Here is a 23,425-nt window from a genome sequence, read left to right on the forward strand (position 1 = left end):
CCGCCCCCCCCCCCCCCCCCAAAAATATAGAAAAAATGTGCAACTGTTTTTTTTAATCTATGGTAACTTAATTTAACAATTCATGATGATAAATACCTTTACCACTAGCAGGTGGCATTGGAATTGGCTTTTCAGTTTCTGGCATGGTGTCTGAGCCCAGTAAAGGACTGTACTTTTCTTTGAGGAATTCAGGGTCTATGAACAGATTCAAAAATAGGGAGAAATGTAGCAAATAAATTTTTTTCTCTGATTGTTTTCTATGGGCATTAAAATAGAAATGACTTGTAACAAGACAAGTAGGGACAAGGCTGGTGTCGCTAGCTGGATAGAGATGAAAGGCAAAATATGGCATAGGCGGTGGGATTACCTGCAACCCTGTCGTTGGGTTCCTTGCCAAGAGTTTGCTTCTGAGCTAGCAAAGAGACAGGCAAGTGAGGGAATTGGGAGGCTGTTATCTGTGGTAGAAGATGATCCTAAATGACTCTGGAAGACCAGAGACTTGAGGAGGCCTGGCTGACTGTTCCTTATGTGGGAAGAAGCCAGTGACTGGAATGTTAAAGGATGTGGGTATACTGGCAGTAACAGCAAGGATGGCTTCAGGGAAAGGAAGGAAATGGTACTGGACAACAAAGTGGTTGTGCTGAGATTGGCCAAAATTAAAATGAAATGTATCAGGGCACCTTACAAATATAGAGGCATGCTTATTTACACCTTAGTTATCTTTTTATTGCAATGACAGTTTTTCCTCTACAAAATAAACACTGTAACTTATTTTAGTGTATATATGTAGATTTTAATAAATACTAGTTTCTTATTAGTAATTATGGTCTCCTGTCTTTCATAAAATAGGCATTCTGGAAAGGATTCAAACAAAGGAAAAGCTATGTTGACAGGTTAAAGGTGCTTCAAGGCAACGTTGCTGCTGTTATTAAGGTAAGATCACATTGTTGGGTATGCTTTATCCCTTGGTTTGGTCCTCCACCACCTGGGAATCAGAAACTAGGAACACAAACTGGAGGGACTTGTGGTCCAGAAATTTGCATATTGTTGAGAGTTGTTTCATCATTGTCAGCTTAAGTGAATTGCTTCTTGAAAGCTCTGGTTTTGACTTTTATCAGACTTTGCTGAACTTGAGTGGCTCATAACAGAGATTTCCTTATGCTTCCCTTTGTAGAAAGGAATTTGAAAAACACTAAGATGACAATGTGTTATCATTTCATTAAAAGCTGTGAAGTCTATCTGTCTGAATATTCCCTTTTCTGAGATGCTAATGGGATACTATGTCATGAGTAGGTCGCAGATGGGATATTGATCTCCTGTCTCTGAAGGAGACTGGTTTACAACTGATAGCTGAGACCTGAAGGTAGAAAAGACTTCAGGTGTTAAAGCCTTGAATTTAACATGTTATTTCAGTCAAAGCCCATTAATCTGGTCACTGGACTGTAGGAGCCCAGTGGCACAGTCATCTATGGCACTGAGCATGTGAGAACAGCGTGCCTGCAGAAGAGGACTGTCATAAGCAAGTTTAAAACACACACATACAGTTTTGCCCAGTGTCTGTTAATTTTTATTTAATTTTATCTAATTTTCAGATTCAGTCATGGGTCAAAATGTGGCTAGCAAAGAGAGCTTACAGGAAACGGCTACAATACTTCAGGGATCACGTAAGTCTTTTTTCTCTATTTTGAACATGAAGCATTAAAATAGGGCACTATGACTGCATGGGCAGTTTGGGGAATCTCAGGAAAGGGGGTGCAGGTTCTGCAGTATGTTTCTGAGCAGAAAGGTGTCATAAATAGATTATTTTGCCTAATCTTGGTTCCTTCCAGAATGATGAAATTGTGAAGATACAAGCATTTCTCAGAGCAAACAAAGCCAGGGAGGACTACAGAACACTAAGTAAGTAGTAACATTTGAATGCTGTATATTTGGGAAGAAATACGTCACTGTGTTCAGTCATATTTTTTTTTTATAAACTTTCATTTGGGATTTCTTAGCCTCCTATTGCCCTTCAAAAGCAGGTGCAAGCGTTTGTAAACCAACTGTTTTACAGCTGAAACTATTTTGGATAGCTGTGCACGCAGTATGATACAAATACTGCTCTAACTGGCATAGACTTCTCTCTGCAGTTCCAAAATTTTCTGCACAGTGATTAGTTTCCTGAGGGTTTTAGTATTATGTCGACTAACAAGCCTGTTTGCTTCAACTATAGTTGGTGCTGAAAATCCACCCTTGACTGTGCTGCGTAAATTTGCCTACCTCTTGGACCAAAGTGACTTAGATTTTCAAGAAGAGCTAGAAGTTACAAGGTTAAGGGAAGAAGTGGTTACAAAAATTCGATCCAATCAACAGCTGGAGAAGGACTTGAACTTAATGGATATAAAGATTGGACTGCTGGTGAAAAACAGAATCACTCTTCAGGTCAGCAGTGTTTGTTCAGGCTTCCTTGGCAGAATGTGTTGATCAGTTCTGTGTGTTGAAGGAGCTCAGGATTACACAATAACAGCACAGTTGAGGCTGAATGGATCTCTGGAGGTCATCAGGTCCAAGTCCCCTGCTAAAGCAGTGCCACTTAGAACAGGTTGTCCAGGACCATGTCCAGGTGCCTTTTGAATATCTCTAAGGGTGGAGACTCCACAATGTCTCTGAGCAACCTGTGCCAGCACTTGGTCACCCTCAAGTAATCAAAATACTCCTGGTAAACTAAGTGCTTGCTTTGTATGTGTTAAGTAATCTTGTCAAAATACAATGTGGTAGAGGTTGTTCTGTTGTCCTGAGTGGTATGTCAGTTTGCTACTGAATGTCACACTGTGTTTTGCTACTTGTAGACAATAGTAATTGCTTGGCAATTTTAAGCATCTTTTCTGTAGTAGAAGGTAGTGGGCTTCTCTTAAAACCTTGTTCACTGTTAACTAAATGATGAATAAGTCTGTACACAAGATCAGGTTTTGCTGATGGTCACTGTTGACAAGATAAAGAAGTATAAAAAACAGGTTAGTCAATAGAGCAGCAAAATATACAAAGTTGCTAAGAATGGTTATTGGAGGAACATTGCATTTAAGATGGTTGGGAAAATGTTAATTTTTCCAATTTACCTTTTTGTGAGTATGTAATCTAGACTTTTGGTCATCTGTCTGCAGGATGTGGTACTGCACAGTAAGAAACTTAACAAAAAGAGTAAAACTCAACTGGAAGAGATGGTTATGGTTGACAAACAAGGTATAAAAGGCTTGAGTAAAGAGAGAAGAAAAAAACTGGAGGCTTATCAACATTTATTCTACCTTTTACAGGTAAATAATGTAAAAATTATCATGGCAGCAAATTGTTATGGGAACTAGAAATATATTGCTTGCTTTGTTCTAGTGATTGTAGTAGTGATTAGGAAAAGATTTTTGAAGTCATATCCAGACTGCAATACTATGATCAACTTTTAATATTTCCTGTCATTGAGAAAATCCTTACTGTCTTCAAACTGTGCAAGAAAAATAGCTGTGTTTTTCTTGAGAATAACTTCAGTATGTACTGAAGCCAAAGATAAAGGTTTTTCTCCGCATATTTTTTGGTCCATGTAAGTTACTGTCACTGTTACTGTGCATTGTATATGGTGGAAAGAAGGATGTCTGTTATGCAGCTGACAACACACAGTGCATCTGTTCTGTTCCCTTTTTATCTCATCTCACTGAAGTTTAAGTGGATGTGTAGTATGCAACATCTTGTTGCTAGATAGCCATTGTCATTTGGTAAATTGTCATTGTCATCAGATACGTAGATATGACACACAGAGGTACTGTTTGGATACTACAAATAAAATCCTTACTGGTGCTACTCCGGTAGCTACTGCTACTAATTGTGCAGTTTCTTATGCATTAGGATTTGGAAAAAAGCAAAGCCAATGTGGAAAGTGACATATATGGGAATCAACATAAATGCTTCTGGTATTAACAGAAATGTAGAGAGAGCTACCCCCCAAGCTGGGGTAGTCTGTCCTGGACAATAGAATTTAAGTCATTTGTTTATTTTGTAGACTAATCCCACGTATCTGGCAAAGCTGATCTTCCAGATGCCACAAAACAAATCAACCAAGTTTATGGATACAGTCATCTTCACTCTATACAACTATGCCTCCAATCAACGGGAAGAGTATCTGCTTCTCAAACTCTTCAAAACTGCTCTAGAAGAGGAGATAAAGTATGTTCACTCACAAGAAGACTTTAGTTAATTTGTGTTGTAGATAGTTAAATGAATACTTCATACCTAAAAGAATTTGATGATTAATCTGTAAACTGCTGTAATATTGGATGTATTTTTTTTGTTACTAGAGAAATTAGTTTTCAGGACAACTTATTCGTTAACTCAAGCTACTTCTATTTCAGAAAAAAAAATATCTTTCTATGGTGAACAATATTTTTGTATGAAAAAATTGCTTGCAAAAGAAGAGATACTAGGGTTTCTTGCTTTTGTGCTTGAGTATTTAAGGGTGGAGAAAGTCTTTTCTTTCTCTACCTAAATATCTGTTCTGTAAGTGCAGAATAGTGGCTTATCCTGAAACAATACAATCTTAGTTTATGCCTTTAGCAGGTACTTGTTGAACAGGTATTTGGGCCTGAACCAGGTATATACTCACTGCAACTAACTATGCTATGTTCCAGGGGTGTTATTATAACACATATAAAATTCAGGTAGTAGTTTCTAGAATCTTTTTTTATACCAAAGCCTAAGAAATGGACTTTATAAACATGTTTTAACATAGAAATAGGGTAATTTAAAAAGTGTGTGTTTTGACAGCATGGATAACTGCATATATGTCAGATCTGAGAACACTTCTCTTCTTGATACAGCTCTAAAGTAGACCAGATACAGGATATTGTTACTGGAAACCCTACTGTCATTAAGATGGTCGTCAGCTTCAATCGAGGTGCTCGTGGACAGAACACTCTGCGCCAGCTCCTGGCCCCAGTGGTGAAGGAGATCATGGAGGACAAATCCCTCATAATCAACACTAGTCCTGTGGATGTGTACAAGGCATGGGTAAACCAGCTAGAGATGCAGACTGGTGAGGCCAGGTGAGTGAGGAAGTTGGACATACTGTAGCATTTAAATACTTGAGAGATCCCTCAGTTCTGCTTTCCCTTTCCTTCTATAACAAATTGTACTTGTGCCCATGCATCCCTTTCCGAATCTTCCTATAGCACAATGAGACTTTTTGGGGAGAGATGCTTGAAAAACGGGTACTTTAACCTGTTCTGAACAACAAAGTGATCACTTTTCTGGCAATGAACTTCAAAAGTCAATTACTTGATCTTTTACAAGTGTAGTAGACTGGAAGAACTCATAGCCTTTTTCCCAGGTTTTATAACAGCAAGTTAGTAGTGTGCCATGCCTTTGAGAAGCTATGTTGGGCTTGGGATGTGGAGATGCATGCTTTAAATTAGGATTCCCCTTTTGTAATTAAAGGAAGGCATATGATGGCATGTGCACCCTTACCCAAATAAACTGCTCCCCTCCAAAAAGAAAAGGGAATCCAGTGCATCTGCGACTTCTGTCACTTAGCCGACTTCAGCTGTATTTGTCTAAGGGATTTTTTTTCTGTTCGCTGACGGCCCTTATGAAGCGGGGGAAAAAAAAAAAAAAAGAATTTTATTCTCAAATATTTTTAGCCTGGTTTAATATTTGTTTGCTTTGCAGCAAATTGCCATATGACGTAACCACAGAACAGGCATTAACACACACAGAAGTGGTCAACAAACTGGAATCATCGATTCAGAGTCTGCGAGCAGTAACTGACAAAGTTCTCACGACCATATTCTCCTCTCTCAACATGATGCCGTAAGTGCTGAGTTTGGACTCTCTAAGCTGCAGTTCTTGTGTACAGTGAAACTTCACTTAAGACTCGGCGATGGAGATGCTTTCAAATGACATGGCTTGCGATACGTGCCTCTCGAATCACTTCTCCAGTAGAGGGGGTAGTTTCTCCACTTGTCCTACTCTGCATCAGCAGCCTCACAAATGTCTCCCTGTACTTGAAACTCCTGTACTTGAAACTTTTTTTTATTTTCCATTATCATCTCATTTTCTTTTTTAAGTGGCTGGGGGAAAAGCCAGTGACTTGGCTGACTAGAATGATTGTTTTGTGTTTCATGTAAGTTTTTCCAATATTCTTCCTTTTCATTTTTTTCTACATGTAGTTACGGAATGAGATACATAGCCAAAGTTCTGAAGAGCTCACTCCATGAGAAATTCCCAGATGCAACAGAAGATGAACTGTTAAAGGTAGACTTCTGAGGGCAAACTTCCAGTACCTTGTTCTTGTAATGCCAAAGGGGATTTTTATTGACGCTAAGCATTCTAAGGAACTGAGAACACCACCATTTACTGAAGGAATTTGGCACTTACTGGGTTGCAAAGGGGTGGTGGAAAGGGAAGAGGAGAGAACTCTGTTGCCACAACCTAGCTATCTTGATCTGGGTGCTCAGCAACTCTTATGGAAAACAGTGATCAACCTGCCTTGGCTAATAAATACATTAGAGGATTGGAGTTTATCTGAATCATCCTGGGTTTTGGTTTTGTACTAGGCTCCTTAGCACCAGCAATCCTTTCACGGAGAACCCTGTGGTGGTTTTTTGATGCCCCTGTCTGCACAATACAAGTTACTAGAATGTCATTATAAAAAATGCAGTTTGGAAAATCTGCTCTCTAGTTTTTTAGGGCTGCATGGGGCCCTCATGAGAAACAGCAGTACCTTGTCAATGAATGTGTTACACGCTGGCAGGTATCTGTAGCACTTCAGAAAATGAGCCTCTAGAGCTGAATCTTGCAAAATCTAGAAGAAAGAAGAGTTGTATTTGTCTTTGTGTTCAACTCAATGCCTTGCATTTGCTGACTTAAAGCCAGTCCCAAATTGAAATGTGGTTGTAGAAGTCCATAACTAGTGTTCATAAAGGTGTTGTAAGAGGAACACCTTAAAAAAGACCACTGGCTCCTTAAGTAGCCACATAGTTAACACGCATATCTTAAGGGTGCTTCTAGCACTGGTTCCTGTGGTCTAATTCAGAAGTAAAAATTATTGTCCATATTTTGTAAAATGTAATTACTGTATGCAAAAGGAAGTTCTCTCGATTTTTTTTTTCTCTTAGATTGTCGGGAACCTCCTGTACTATCGCTACATGAACCCTGCCATTGTCGCTCCTGATGGTTTTGATATAATTGATATGACAGCTGGCGGCCAGATACACCCTGACCAGAGGAGGAACCTAGGTTGTGTGGCAAAAGTCCTTCAGCATGCTGCTTCTAACAAACTCTTCGAAGGAGAGAGCGAACATCTGTCATCTATGAACACTTACCTATCACAGACATACCAGAAGTTCAGGTATGTAAAGCCCTCACAAATACTTACACAGTAAGAGCTCTTCTCTAGGATGAGTAAAGCAGGTGGACTCCTCATTTATAGGAATATAAATGAGTCAAAAATGTTGAGAAATTCTCACTGCTGAGGAAGCTGAAGCAGGAGTAACGGGTTGCGTTTCTGCTTGAACACTACTTTGAAAACTGATCATCTCTGCTGGCTTGGTTGCAGTAAGACTTCCTTACTGCAGTCATAGATTGTGAGAATAGTGTGGGGTGATCCATTATCCAGCAGAAACAATATGTTCTTTGGGTCAGGAGGGCAGCTGAATGTTTTGTCTGAGGAAAAACTTACTGGTCAGGGAAAAGTTGTGTTTTTCATTTTTATTCTTTCATCTTTGCCAAGAGATTCCACACAGATTTTATTCTTTCATCTTGCGCAGTCATAGGAAGTTGCATGTTTTGCTACACTGCGGGACACAAGTTCTTTGGGATTATTGCCCATTTTTTTGGGTGATTGCTGTTATTAGCTTGAAGTATTGTTGAGTCTTGTGACAAACTCACTTTCAGACCTTCTATCTTTAGTGTCTGCCCTTTATGAAAGTAAGTGCACTGCTCATATAATAAGATGAGCCATGAACACAAAGATACTTAAACTTAGTCATTCTGTCTATTGAAGTATTTAAGGGCATGACATAAGCATGAAGAAACAACAGGGTAGAAAGTGTTATAGCAAGAATAACAAAAGCTAATGAGAGAGCCTACTCTAGTCGGCCCTTTGATCACTCAATCCCTCTTCTAATTAAGGTAAATTTATACAAAACTAAGTCTCTGTGTGACTGTGCTCTGTATACTTTAACTAAACCCTCCTTAGACACCAATGCCTGTACTCACCCAGCAACTGCAATTGCAATGTTAGCTACGTTAAAAGCTGTTAGCCCTACTTAGATCTCTTACTGTGCATTTACAAACTTGTGCAGAAATTTGTTCAAGCCTTTCTTAAACCTTTGAGATCATCTGCCTCCCCAGCCACCTCCTGCAATATTCAGAAGTTTGCTACCTGTCAGTTAAAACAGTGCTTCCTTTTATTTGTTTCCTGCTAGTTTCATTGCATACCTCCTTGTCCCATTATTACGGGATTTGATGAATAAATTCTGCACCCATCTTATGCAACACCACTGTGATTTTGTACAACTTGAACATAATCCCTAGCTTTTCCTCTCCAAACTGAGAAATTCCAGACCTCTTATTTTTTTTCTTTCTTTTTTTCTCCTCTAATATCCACTGTAAAATTCCTCTGAGCCTGAAGTGTTTACCTTCCTTAATAGCACAGGGCTGGTACAGTGAAGGCAGGATGGCTCCTGTAGCATCCATGTAGGTCTCATAGAAAAACTCCGTTTCTTGCACCTGCTCCAATTCAGGTCCTGTCACTTTAGAAAAGAGTGGTCCTCTTTGGATAGGAGGACCTTGCTGTTTCTCAGTTGTGTGTGTACATCCTTGAAGCTCTCAGTAGCTTGGAGAGACACCCGTTGTTGTCTTGGGAGCAGGTCTCAGCTCTTGTATGTGCTAGTCACGTTGAAGTGACATTCAATCATCCTTCGCATTTTTTCCCCTCGAGATTCTTGTATTTATAAAGAATACCATATTTTTTGTCATTCTGAGCAGTTCAATTTCTGAGACAGTGATTTAAACATTTTTAGGCTGAGTGGTAATTTTGTATAGCTATTTCAAACAATTTCTTCTCTGCATGTTTTATAATAAACTCCCTTAATAAAATTTGAGAGTCTGTGAAAATCCTTTTGGAACTTTTAAAGCATTAAGTACGGACTTCCTAAGTGTTTAAAATTTACAGGTAATTGCTTCTTGCTGAGTAAGAAAAAAGTTTACCTTTAAAATAATCTTCCAGTAGGTGTCCAGGAAAGATGGAGCACTTCATCATTTGTATTAATGTGTAAATGCATTGCCTCCAAAAGGCTCCTTCAAACACTAAGTGTAGATTGCAGATTATAAGAGAAACTTAATGTATGTCAAAGACTTGTGGGTTTTTTATACAGCCTAACTAAAGTGATTTTATAAGGGACAATTATTAAAGTCTTTCTCATTTTCTCTTAGGAATTTTTTTCAAGCGGCATGTGATGTTCCTGAACCAGAGGAGAAATTCAATATCGATGAATACTCTGACATGGTGACCCTTAGCAAACCTGTCATCTATATCTCCATTGAAGAAATTATCAATACCCATTCAGTAAGTCAATGAAAATATACTAGTCATCAGATTTAGATTATGAAATACTGGCAACAAACTGTCTCTGGAGAAGCCTTAGTGTTTGTTCTTCCTTTCGAAATAATTTCTTCAGTTCATTTCTGAAATGGTCTGGACTTGAGTATTAGATTTCATTTTTCCCAGAATACAGTTTCCATGAAAAATCATCATCTTAAATAACAATTAGAATATAAAGTCTTCTGACGGGAGGGATGAACATTTTTTTCTCGTGACATTTCTAATTTATTTATACTTACAAATACTCCTCTGCCTTGGCTAAGAAAGTGGCACCAATTTGAAGAAACTTCTTTGAGAATAGAGGAAGATTTAGTGTATTTCATGACTGGCATTCTGTCGTATGTTCTGTTGGAAGCAGATGCAAAGGTCTGATTTAGGAGGACTGAAGCCATGGCATCCTGCCAGTTCTTTATCGTGGGTAAAGAACAGATAAACTTCAGTCTGCAGTATGACTCATTAGGGTGTAAGTTAAATGTTTACCACATGGTCCTCCTAAAGCTGGGTTATTACTATCTGTTTCCTGGCTTGCAAACTGTCCCCTGCCCTTCCCGTCCTCACCCCCAGAAAAAAAGCACCCCACAAAAAAAACCACAAACCCCACGCAGAACCTCCCCCAAACATTGTCAGATGCATTATGAAAAAGGTAGAATACCCAGTTCCCACTACACCACGTTACAAGTTAGCTTTATTTAAGTGAAAAACTAATAGCTTAATATGCTGGATTGTCTTTGTGCCTATTTCCTCCTTTTAATTTTTTAAGGCACAGTCCTGTGCTTGCATGCTTGTGATCAGTGGTTAAATGTAAACACCAGTCTTGGTCAAATATTCCTGCTAGTCAGTTTGTTGCATGTCTAATATGTTATTTGATCCTAAAATGACTAAGTATTACGATGCAATTTTACATTAGCCAATAAAATACATTACAAAATATGAAGCAATTTAATGAAAGTAAATTGCCAAACAAAGGAGGTCAAGGAGATAGTCTTTTTTTTTTTTTTTAATAACATGACTATACACACTTGCCTGCCTAGAGGAAGTCTGAAGACTGTACATTGTCTTCATGCAGCATATTTACCAGGTGATCCTCCTTGTCCCATGCCACCTCTTTCACTGAATCTCCTCGGAGAGCCTGAGCCTTCATCTGAGTTGTCTTCTCCCACTACATGTTCACTGCAAGTGTAAATTAAACATTCCATCTGGTCATATAGCTTAAAAAAATAGAGAAAATAGCTTGAATAACAGGAGATGCATAAGTATTTTGTCTGTTGTCACTTGTAGCTCAGCTTCCGAAAAAGATCTCAAATCTGCCCTCAGTGATCATCTCCTGTGGCACTTGCCTAGGCTTAATTTTCATTGCACATCTCTGTAGGCTGTAACTGGAATGAGGGATCTGCTGGATTCATCAACTTTGTTTTTTGGTTCTTCCCCACGTACCTCTTGCCTTCACTCCAAAGAATTTGTCCTGTGAATGTCTTTTTCATTCTGTGCTTGTATAGCATCAAGCACAGTGGAGTTTTACATACATACGTACACATAATGCTTCTCAGCAGTTCTCAAAGTATCATAGTCAACATTACATACCATGTGGAGTAGCTGCTGCATCTACAAGAAACTTGTTTTAAGCTACGTAATGGCTATGGGATTATAATGCTAACTTCTGTCTTGTAAGTACATCTGCAGTGCTTTTCTTTACTGGACATAGATTTTTTTTTAGTTTTCAGTAAGTTTCTAGCAACCAGGAACTTTTGACTGACTGACTTGCAGTGTTTAAAATACTGAGAATCCTGGAATTTTTGGCTACCGTCCATGCTTCGCTGTAGCTAAATTTCAGAGAAGCTTGGTGACACTGTCTTTCCATCCCCCAAGTTAAGGGATATTGCTTCTATGGGGAATGGAATGTTGAATCTAGTGGTCACTAATGCTGCTGGCTTTATCTAACACAGCACGTGGTTACTTTTCTCAGACATAGCAAGGGCCTGTTCTCAAGAAAATGTTGAGAACAGGCCCTTATTTACTTGGCTTACCAGTATTTTTGTGGCTTAAAACCTCGAGAATGTGCCCAGGTGCAGTGGAAGTTGTTATGAATAAATTCACAAATCTCCTGCAACTTCCAAGTCTATTTGAAATTCTGCTGGAGGTGTCGCAAAGCTAGTTTCTTACTTGTAAAGGCATTACTGGTGCTATTGTAAGATACTGGAATGGACAAGCAGAAAATGGGTATCTTTCTGTGGACCCTCTCTTCATTCCTGTGTGTGCGTAGTTCAAGATAGATCACTGAAATGCTCTGCTTAGGATTATTGCCCTTTACTCTGTAATACTTTGTTAGTCCTAAAGGAAAATCTTACATTTATACTCAGCTGTGTGTTCAGCACTCCAAAGATGAGTGCCAGAGGAGCATGGCAAGCTGTCTTACAGCAAGAGCAATTCTAAACTCACAGTCCAGAACTCAGAATGCTTCCTGCCTGTGGGCCCTCCGTAATCCTGATCACTCTAGGTCTGTGTTTTTCAGCATTCAGTCTCCAGATTTATTTTTAAAGTATAAAGATACTGGGAATGCTTTTTTTTTTTTTTTTTTTGGACGATGATTTCATGTACACTTGTTTACAGCTATTATTAGAACACCAGGATGCCATTGCCACTGAGCCGAATGACCTGCTGAACGAACTGCTGGAAGGGCTGGGGCCTGTTCCTGATGTGGAGTCATTCCTTGGTACGCTGGTCTTTGTCTTTACAGTTAGCTTCACTCTAGGGGCAGGATTAAGTGGAGGGTTGATTTAAATGTATCTCATAGTGACGGCGTCTTCATTTACCAAAGAATTATTTTCTGAAGGCTTTTTGTAACATCGCTCCTTGCAGTTGAACATTCTTCTAACTGCATGTCACTCTAAAGACTGGTGTGATTCAAAATCAAAACTTTAAAAACTCTTTTGAGCTGAATGGTCCAGTTGTGCTCCAACTGCAGATAGAAAACAAGTGATTTTTAATAACTTGATCTTGAGATTTATTAGCATTGGCTAGAAACTTACAAAAAGTGCACAAGGAATTCTTAAAACAGACATTTTTTGTTTTGACACTTAATTATCCAAATTAAAATGACATTTTAAAAATAACACAAATTTATTAGAAAGTTATAAGAAATAAATGTGACTGATTTGCCTTTATTGTAGGAAGACATGAACTGTTTACAAAGTAGTTAGGATGTCATATATAATACCAGCTTCCAAGTCAACAGCCTGTTAACGTAGCTGCTACTCTTTCATTTTTCACTATCACTGCATGTTAAGACAGATGATGTTAAGTTGTTTGTATTCTTCTTTGAGAAGAAGATGAGTGAGTCTCTTGCACATCAGTAGCTTGACAAGCAAGAATTGGTGGCATTCCCAAAATATTCGAACTGGGCTTACAAATTGCTGGTTTATGGTTTTGATTGTTCAATGTCCAAAAAAAGAGACTGCTTCTAAATGGCAGGAATGGGTGTGCTATTTAATAAACTTAAATCACTGTAAATCAGCAGAAATATTACACAGGTTCTTGTTTGCTTCATGCATTGATCATGGGAAAGTTGGCAAACTTGAAGTAAAAGATGTTTCCTTTACAGGGGAAGGAGCTGTTGATCCCAATGACCCCAACAGGGAAAGTACGCTGAATCAACTTGCAAAAACAGAGATTTCACTGTCTCTGACAAGCAAATATGAGTTACGAGAAGGTGAAGATCAGGATCTCAAAAGCCTGATGATAAAGTAAGTTTTGTTCAAAATCTATATTCTGGTGATGCTTTTCAGGTTTTGTTTGGTTTTGTTGTTTTCAAAAAAAGTTGCTTCCACCCTGCTGCCCTGCTTACGTATATTTTTGAGTCACTGCGTGCACCCAGCTGTCAAAAGCCAGCCTGTGTTCAGTCCTACCCAAATCTTTGCAAAAGTCAGAGAAACTGTTCCAAAAAGCTTACAGAAAGATAATCACAGCGCCACTTGGATTTTGGGCTGTGACTGGATCATTGTCTAACCTAGCAAGTGCTTTTCCATGAATCTGTAAAAGCATCCTGCTTTAAAACACCACAGCCTTGGGAAAACAGAGAAGAAAAGCAGTCTAGCCATGTAAGGGATGGAAAGTGTCACACTGTCCTCTCCTCCCCCTCAAAGGAAAACACTTCCCTGCTATCAGGCCTTTGGACAGGATGTGACTGTCACTTCAGCAGGAACAGTGCAAGCTTTTATCCAGGGGAAGAAAATTATGTTTGTTTTATTTGGTGAGCAAATTAAGAAACAGCTACTGGAATACCCTGGGGTATAGGTTACTTTATAGTTAAAAATTTTTTTATAAAAGCAGTTAGTATGAAAGTATTGGCATACCTTTTTCAAAGCTAGTTCTAGCTGTCCGGAATAAAGCTTGGCTTATTTAAATCCTGGTGCTTCCTGAACAAGGCAGGGAATAGGGTGCTGCTCTCCCCTATTACTATGCCTATTTTTACCCTACCAGTGTGAAGGTTAGAAGCCCACTTTAAAGGGAAATACAGCATAAGAATTTTACACTTTTGCAAGCAATAGGAGTGTAGATATAGGCTGTAATTCAACTCTAATGTGTTAGTACTTTGTTTTCCAAATCAAAAATAAGTAAACTGAATTTATTAGGTAATATGTGAAGTTTTACTTCTGAAAAAAAGTTTTTAGCTATGATGTCTATAGTTAGTAGTGCAATTTCTATAAAAGCCATAAATGACTGTTAAAGGTCTGGGGGGAAAAAAAATATCAAATTTTGAGTGCAAGAAAACTCTTATTATTTACCCCAAAAGGAAGAGGAGTTTTTCCACTGTATGCATGTTTGATCTGAATCTTGAACAAGAATAAACTGAGGTTTTCCTGTAGCTTGTTATCAAATGTAATTTGACATCTAAAGTAAAGGGACTGCAAAGACAATGTCAAATCAAAACACTGTATTCCAAAGACCAAGGCTCTAGAGTTGTTCCCAAGCTGGTTTTGTAACAAGAATATGCCTGCCACTGTTCCTTTAAAATTAAAAAAAAATTATGCTTCCTGTCCTTTTTTTCCCCCCTCTGTGTATAAGTAAAATGCTACCCATGAATGGAATCTCTAAAAATATGCAAAATCAAGGCCAAAAGAAATGTCTTTAATCCTCTACACTGTGTGTGGAAATATGTTGAAACAATAGCACGAGAATTAACAAAAGAATCTAACTTTTCTACTGCATAAATTCTTTCAACTCATATTTCTCATATTTTGAGGAAATTCAGTAAATAATCTGACAGAAGAATAATCAGTAACCTGTGTTAAACTGCAGCAATATCAGAAGTTAAAATACTTACTGCTACCTTTTAGACCAGAGATGTGTCAATAGAGATGCTTAGCTCTCCTGCCTTAGCTCCAGTGAAGTCTTTTACTGCACCTGTGAAATGTGTGGCTAAAATTCAAGTCACAGCTGATTCACTGAATGTTCCTTCTTTCTCTGCAAGTGACATGCCCCTTTTATCGAAATACCGATATATTTGCTTTTTAAATGGCTTTGTTAAGGCTCCTGTGAAGAGCTGTAAGATTTGCTGGTGCCCCTGTGTAGAGGACTCCACGTAAGGAGCCGGGTCTGTGGGGTTTGAGCACACGGACACCAAGGGGCAGGTGAAGGGGGAGCCATCCAGCCCCGAGTCGGGTGTTTCTGCAAAAGAGCAGAGCTGAGCAGCCTTGGTACACGAGGAGAGGAAGTGGAAATAAACCTCATGTCTTATCAGCCATATCAGTGCCTGTTTCTGCAGCCGGGCATAAAACGATAACGCCCTCTCACAGATGTTAATGTAGACTGTGGTGGTGACCACCAAAGGCTGTCAAAGGTTGTGTGAGAGAAAGCCAGCTGTGTGTTGATGTAGCCCAAGTGAACCAACTTTAAGAAATCTCTCTGGTTTAGTTTGGTTTTGTTTTGTTTGGGAGGTTTTTTTTTCTCCCTGTCAAACTGGAAGGAGTCCAGGAGAGTTTGTGAAGGAAAAATGCATTTAAGAGCAGTCCTCCAGAAGCTGTTGAATGTTAACCACTGCTTAGAGTGGTTAACAGCAGCTCTGGGTGAGCAAACCAGTTTCCAGAAAGTTTAGCAAGTTGCCTCCTAACGTGGAAAGAGCAGGGCTTCAGGTCTGCCTGTGCTGTCAGTCATTCCTAGCTTGCTGCCCCTTCTGTGGAAGCTGGGATCATACCCAAATACTCAGTGATTTTGGATAATATTGCTTGTATATGAGTAAATCTTTTATCCCATTTCATTGAGTTTTTGTGAAAACTTCTCATCCTGAAAAGGCCAACAGAAGTCCCACTGTATGTAGGTAAACTATAACTTTACACTAAGTCATCAGGCTTTACTCACAGAAGTCTTCATGGTATTTAGACATTTTCCTGGGAAACTTGAGCTGTATCTTCAAGTTTCTGTTAATTTTTAAGAAAATGAGCTATATCTCATTTGCAACAGTGTCCCCTAAATTAACAGAATTCTGCAGCAGGACATTCTCAGAAGCACTATGGATGAAGAGACAGCAAGAATGAGATAAATTCTTACCAAAAAAAGAATGGTTTACATATCGGAGTGTAGCAGCTTCCCTTTTTTAGCAAGGAAATGCTCCATGTCCGTTGCCACTAGAGAAATATCTGCCATCAAGTAGTGTCCATAAATGAACTGAGTCAGATGTAAAATTCCTTCAGAAGTTCAGCAGTTTTGAGTGCATTTCCACTTTATTCAGTAAATATGACCCTTAATGGGACCGTGCATAGCTCAGGCTTTGCAAAGATTACATTCCTATCTGCTGTTTTGTTATGATCGTAATTTAAATCCATGTGTGAGTTGTTTCTAGGATTTTTATTATGCTAACAGTAACTGTTTTACTGTGCTAGCTGGCCAACTGTTTTCTAAAATAAAAGGGAGAAAAGTATGCATGTATTTCTCTGTTCAGACCTGTGTAGAGCCAGATGTTCAACATTATCAATGAAAGCTCTGAAACACAAAAATCTAGGAAACATAAACATTATCAAGTATCCATAACAAAGGGGGAGCTTGCTAGTTTTGCTGTGGAAGAAATGAAATTAACAAGTGATCCAATAACAACTGTTTTGTAATATCTATAAATGCTTTTTTAAAGGACCAAAAGACTTATTGTGGACATGATACGAACGCAGCCAGGAGATACACTCTTAGAAATGTTAGAAACACCAGCCACTGCACAACAGGTGAGTTATGCTCTGCCTGAATAGGGAAGAATGTACATCTTTTATTACGGATATCTGAAAGCCATAACAGATCTCACTTTCTCCACTACTTTAAAACAATGACATCATTGCTGCTGTTTCTAGAATATTAACATCTACAGCCTTCACAGTGTGAGACTTGCAAATTTTCTTTTACTGTGTAATTGGTAACAGCTTCAGAGGAATAGCTAAGTCTTGCTATCAACTATCACAACTTGAATAATATTTTATTTCTTTACATTTTCTGAAAGCAGAGTCTTTTCTCTCCTATGTTATAATACAGTCAAATAGCCTGAGGTGAATCCTTCTGCTAGATTTTCTTTTTCTCATGGACTTGAGTATCTTAACTGAAGTTCCCTGAGACCTAGTTTATTTGCTTAAGTACTACAAGCAAACATCTGCCTGGGAAACCACTGCTATCCTTGCCATGGGAATTGAGTGGGACGAGCTCCCAGATGAAGACTTCCCTGTAGATACTGATACACAAAGCTACACCTCAATAATGCACATATTTTAGCCTTCCTCTCTGTGTGTGTATGTAGGGGACACCTGTGAGATACGGACAGTATTCCCAAAATAAGTGAAGTCATAAAGTTGTCTGGCTGATTTTAGACATGTTTTGATTAATTGAAATACATGTCTATGTGTTGTGATTAGTTACTTAAGGTATGTAAAAAAAAAATCCACTAAATGAAGCACTTCCAGACCATGTGGTAGAAGGATATAAATAAGGCCTTCACCTTGGTTCTTTGTAACCTCCTTTGAGAATTCAGTGTACTTGAATACTTAACTGTTATGAGCTGGAAAATAACTGTTCTGGATTATTTTTTTTCTACCCAGGAATCTGTTCACTTGAAACTTGTAGAAAAACGTGCTATCTTAGATTCCAAAACTCCAGAGAAGATGAAGCACTGTCAGTCAATTTTTGAAGATGGGCAGCTACCTATAGAACAAAAGAAAAGGAAAATTCAGAGAAATCTCCGGACACTGGAACAAGCAGGACTAGTGTCTTCAGCAACTAAGTACCAAGAAATTATAAATGAGATTGCTAAGGTAAATGGAGCATGGTACTCTGTATATTGATTCCTTTTAGGTATCTAGCCTAAATTCATTTCAGCTAGAGACGTACAATATACGCTTTCCAGAAAACACTACACTAAATTGCTAAAGCATCCACATAAGAAACGAATCATCTTTGCTGACAAAATGAAAGACAGTACTCTCATGCGTAACCACCTGAACTGAACATACTCCTGTAGGCTTTGTTATACAGATTTAATACTGCTACTGTTTTAACTTCTCCAGTACAACATGTTTCAACATAGCTTTTTATGTTTTAAAAAGAATCTGAATTACCCATCAGTGTTTCAATAAATAATGTACGTAGTCTTGGTAAGGTTTAAAAAGTCTTAAAAAACAAAACAAAACAAAAAACCACCAAACTTTCCCTGCCTGATATTGACACTAATCTGCACGGGTTGGGCAGGACACAAGGATGATAGTGGGCTGATGTGGTGCCCATCCTGGGATTGATAGAGTTGTGGACAAATCAGCAGATCCTGTTCCAGATCCACACCCAGCACTGGCTGTAAGAACCTTAATGTATTAGACTACCTTACTTACTCATGAGTAATACTGGATTATCTTTAATTACTCATGAGTAAATTACTCACATGAGTGATTTATATATTATAAATATGTTTTGAATATATAAATGAGTAAATTACTTATGTGAGTTAAGTCTCTAGTGTAATTAAATATATCGTGTTGGGCTACTCTGAAGTGCCATTTTAAAGGCCTGCTTGGTTCAGGTGTCTGCATCTGCTTCTACTTGAGACAAAACCATTCTATGTATGTATTCAGTACCCCATTCCTTTTTTTTTTTTTTTTTTTTTTATTCTTATCTATGAGCCCAGATGCTTTTTTTTGAGCTGTTAAGGCAACCTGGGGATTGGGATGAGCCATAGGACTGGAAGTTGCTGTTACTTTTGACTCCGTCAACTCAACTGTTACGTTCAACCGAAGATCTAGTTTAGCAGTAGCTAGTTCCACTTAGTAGAAGCCCAAGCTCTCATTTCTTAGGCCTCTCAGCAGAAAATAGCTGTGAGAAAGCTTCCATTTATAGCATGAAGATGACATCTTCCCTACGACTTCTGTGTCTGTCCTGCCCTGAACACCACAGCAGAGTTCAAGATATCACCATTTGTAGAGAGTAGCGATATGATTATTGTCTTCTGTACAGTCATGTAAACTGTAGTACTTGCTACTGGTACCGTGCTTGTGACAACTCACATGACAGCTCATGCTTTCCCCCAGTAATTAAGTCAGGTTATGTAATTACAGATTTGAATGGTAGTAAGCTGAGACTTTTTAAAATATCAAATGAATAAACAAATTACATTAATTTATTTAGGATATCCGGAATCAAAGAAGATACAGACATCATCGAAAAGCTGAACTGGTGAAACTCCAGCAGACTTTGAATGCACTGAACTCCAAGACAGCATTTTATGAAGAACAAATTAATTACTACAACACCTATATAAAAACTTGTTTAGACAACTTAACAAGAAAGTGAGTTGAGTCGTCTTGTCTTTTAATGTTTCACTGTGTTTTATCAGGAGGGAAAGCAGGTGTTACTCAGTAGTTGAAAGTTTTGATTCCAGCAGATTGACAAATCCACAGATTAAAAAGTCCATGGGACTGTGTCACTGTGACCTGAGTCAAAACCTGGAAAGTGAAGCCTAACAATTACTTAAACTACCTTACAGAAAGAAGCCTGAGATGTATATGTATTTTTAACATATTTAGTTGGTGCGACTTTGCAGGACCCTTAGCACGCTTTGAAATCATCCATCTTACAGAAGTAATGATTGATTTTCTTCATTAAAAGGATTGGCTTATGTCTTTAGGATTGAAAATGGAAAATAAATGCCTAAAGAATTTTACCTTTAAGGTATGACGCAGTTACTCAAGAGCAAGCTCCCATGCCAGTGCCACTGAAGTGTCAAAATGAAAACATTTCACTGACATAAACAGGAACTTTTCTAGTGCATACCTCATTGATCCAAAAACTCCTAATGGCCAGTCTTTAACACCTCTGTCACTGTATGCTTACAAATCGCTATTTTAAAGTGATGATGGTGGACTCTTTTGGATCAGGGTTGCATTTCACAATAAAGCATAAACAAAGGCTGAAAAACATTGATTCAAAATCTTTGCTGAAATGTTTAGGTTATTCAGTATGTGCTAAAAATTCCTCTAATTACTAGATATGTTTTGAATGTTAATTCTGTTTATTAATAGAAGTTAAGGAGGTAAAGAGTGAAGGAAAGATAAATACAGCTAGAAAACTAGCTGAAGGATAAATGACCTGATAGATAAATCAAAAGCCATTTTTCTTGTTCTCTTCCCAGAAATTCACGGAGGTCAATTAAACTAGACGGAAAAGAGGAGGTGAAGGGAAGCAAAAAACTGAAGCAAGCCTCATTGAAGTATACAGCTGCAAGATTGCATGAAAAAGGTGTCATCCTAGAAATCGAAGATCTTCAAACCAACCAGTAAGTGCAGTATAAAACAATTCACATTCTCTAATCAACAGCTTCTTAAGGGACCTGGCTTTTCTTAAAAGAATCTTTGCAATTTCCTGTGCCACACCTAGAATTACCTCAGATTTTTAAGTCCAGAAGAATGATAAAGCCTTATTGTCATAATTCACTTTTTCCTTTGTACCTGCTATATGATTACCTTGGAAAAATATTTGAATAAGCCTGTTTCAGCATTAGCTTAGATGGAACCTGTACAAGTCTGACAGCAGACTCACTGCTAATGACTGACGTGTTAAGAAGTTTGGGTTTTTTTCATTTAGTGACCAACCACTTCTCTGTAACTGAGTAAAGACCTGGTTTTCTGTGCTTCCTCAATGTGGCAAGGTGGACAGATGGGGTCGTTTAATATCTCTTTTTTATCTATCCATTTTAAGGCTGCTGTAGCAAAAAGGAGTCTTCCATCCTCTGCACCCTTCCATCCATCTTCTGCATGGAAAAATGTTTTTTCAGGCTATGTTTTTTTTCCAAGTGGGTTCATCAGGCAGAGAAAGCCACATGAGGCAAACTGAAACCCGGGAATAGTGTATATGCACCTGCAGGGAGACACTCAGGCATGGCAGAACAAAAATCTGTCTGCCCTGTTCCTACGCTGTGGATGCTTAATCATCTTTTTTCCTGGCACTTTCCACAGCCTTTTTTTTTTTTTTTTTTTTTTTTTTTTTTTTTTTTTTTTTTTTTTTCTTTTTTCTCCAATATAAAAGAGTTGCGAGTTCTTTATTCCGTACCGTATGTACACCAGAACCTCTCTGAGAAGGCATTGTGGTAGGGATGGAGTGGATCACTTGACACCATTCACACAGCTTAGAGTCAAAGTTCTTTTGTGTTCTGCAGGCTTTTTCCCCAATACTGTCTCTGGACTACATAAAACTGCATAGCATACATGATCAACTACCCTTTTTTTTCTTTCAAGGTTTAAGAACGTGATGTTTGATATCACACCTGGAGAAGAAGTGGGTGACTTTGAAATCAAAGCAAAATTTTTGGGGGTTGAAATGGAAAAAGTGCAGCTCCATTTCCAGGTAGAGTTTGAATTTTATTACTTTGCTACATAGTCACAGCTGCATTTCCTCTAAATATAAACTATTTCAGATTTATTGTTTTTTTTAATATGTATTCATGAACTATCAGTTGTCACAGAGCAGCAGATCCTGTGGGGAGTAACTATATAACAGGATGCTGGGCGGTGTGTTGGGGTTAACATTTACATTAGAGCAACTGCATGAACCCAAATGACACATTAGTTCAGCGGCAAGCAGCAAACCTCAAGAGGAAATGAAAATACACAGAAAATAGTATTTCTTCTAGTTTACTGTTAGTGACAGTTTACAATTCAGGATCTAGAGGACATGTAATATTTTCTACACCAATCCGAGAGTTGCCTGCAATTGTTTCAGTTGTGAAGAACCTGGAGTTATGGTTATCACATGATGAAAATAACCCCATCTTGTTGCTGTAAGGTGTGGATTCAGAGACTAATTATTTTATTTTTGACTACAGGATTTGCTTCAGATGCAGTATGAAGGTGTGGCTGTAATGAAAATGTTCGACAAAGCTAAAGTGAACGTGAATTTGCTCATATTCTTGTTGAATAAGAAGTTCTATGGAAAATGAGTGTCTTCAGATATTATGGACTGCATCCATCAGTGGGAAGTCTATTCAGTATTCTTTTTCTTTTAAACATTTGTTGTTAGTTTGTCATTGGAGGCATTTCAACTTTAAAAAAAATCCCTAAACACCAAATGTTCAGAGGAATGTACACAGTGCCTTTCCAACATTGATAATGAAGCAGAAAAATAGGAAATAGATTAATTTAAACAGTTCCAGATTTCACTGGTGTTGGTACTTTCAAATCAAAATATTGCTTACGACACTCAGCTATTGTGGTTGTATGGATTTTAAGGTAGGCAGAAATTGATTTTAGTTGAGTATATAAACCTCTTCCTATTAAAACATTTCTAAATGACCTCAAATATATAATATAGTTCTTATTAGACTTTAAGCATTTACCAAAAGAAATCCTAATTTGTTTCTAAGGGATAGTTTGGGCAAATACTTAGTTACATACTAAGCCTATTTTCTGGCAGTTGTCAATTGTAAAGCAAACTTATTGTGCAATTCAAAAATTTTTATAGGTAATTATAAAGTGACAATAACGTCTTACTGTACAAAAATATATTTTGTGATTCATTCCTACTAAATGCACTACTGCCTCATGTAAAATGACATTTTCTACTTTCACAGCCTTTGGAGTGGTATTGGGGAATCTGAACAGTGAACAGTTACTGTTCAGTTTGAAGTATTTGAATACGTAAATTGTGCCTGTCCGTCTTTTTTGTAAGAAAAATAAATGCAATAAAATCAGTATTTAGATTGGTTTTTTTTAAATATTCTTTGGAGATTGTTCTATGTGAAATAAACATTACCTAATTAAACTGACTTGGTTCTTAAATTTCATTTAAAAGAGTCATGAAAGCAGCAATTCAGATGGTACTGAAAGAGCTTCTTTCAATGATTTTATAAAATTGAATCTAATTAAGTTTGATTGTCCTCACAGTACACTTTAGGAAGGTTGTTCAGCAGTGAAGATTTCATGACATTTTTGCCATTGAGCATGATGATGATTTTGCTGATGAACTACCAATCCTATCCACAGAGTAAAAGTGTGTGCAGTTGATAATGTGATAAATACATAAACCAAGAGATAGTATTTCCTACTCTCACTTCCCCTGTGACATACATTTTAAAAAATGGACGGTAAGGCATTCTGGAATGCCTTGTAAAAACAAATGCTAAACAAGTACTCATTCTGAAAGTGAAATAAAATGGTGAAGAGTCAGATACAAAGACTCTGAGTTTAGATGGCATACTGACCTGTGGTACTATACGAGCTGAAAAAATTATTACACTTTCTGGACACATTCATTTATGCATGGCATTAAATTTAAACACTTGGCTACTTTAAAAAAAGC

The 23,425-nt window shown here is 37.9% G+C and overlaps 1 protein-coding gene across 4 annotated transcripts in view; it reads left to right on the plus strand.

The window, feature by feature from the left end:
- Positions 1-22,892, plus strand: part of IQGAP2 (IQ motif containing GTPase activating protein 2) — a 122,969-nt gene extending 100,077 nt beyond the window's left edge. For all 4 annotated transcript variants that reach the window (XM_014965001.1, XM_014965002.1, XM_014965003.1 and 1 more), the window contains 19 exons: positions 850-933; positions 1,593-1,664; positions 1,830-1,899; positions 2,213-2,421; positions 3,141-3,290; positions 4,025-4,188; positions 4,839-5,063; positions 5,686-5,826; positions 6,186-6,270; positions 7,134-7,366; positions 9,454-9,586; positions 12,230-12,332; positions 13,221-13,362; positions 16,743-16,830; positions 17,689-17,901; positions 19,262-19,422; positions 20,265-20,408; positions 21,367-21,475; positions 21,954-22,892. In XM_014965001.1, coding sequence (XP_014820487.1) covers positions 850-933; positions 1,593-1,664; positions 1,830-1,899; positions 2,213-2,421; positions 3,141-3,290; positions 4,025-4,188; positions 4,839-5,063; positions 5,686-5,826; positions 6,186-6,270; positions 7,134-7,366; positions 9,454-9,586; positions 12,230-12,332; positions 13,221-13,362; positions 16,743-16,830; positions 17,689-17,901; positions 19,262-19,422; positions 20,265-20,408; positions 21,367-21,475; positions 21,954-22,067 — 2,640 coding nt within the window. In that variant the 3' untranslated portion in view covers positions 22,068-22,892. The remainder of the gene's footprint in view (positions 1-849; positions 934-1,592; positions 1,665-1,829; positions 1,900-2,212; positions 2,422-3,140; positions 3,291-4,024; positions 4,189-4,838; positions 5,064-5,685; positions 5,827-6,185; positions 6,271-7,133; positions 7,367-9,453; positions 9,587-12,229; positions 12,333-13,220; positions 13,363-16,742; positions 16,831-17,688; positions 17,902-19,261; positions 19,423-20,264; positions 20,409-21,366; positions 21,476-21,953) is intronic.
- The last annotated feature ends 533 nt before the right edge of the window (positions 22,893-23,425 follow it).

Source organism: Calidris pugnax, unplaced genomic scaffold (assembly GCF_001431845.1).
Source record: "Calidris pugnax isolate Ruff unplaced genomic scaffold, ASM143184v1 scaffold273, whole genome shotgun sequence".
NCBI lineage: Eukaryota > Metazoa > Chordata > Aves > Charadriiformes > Scolopacidae > Calidris > Calidris pugnax.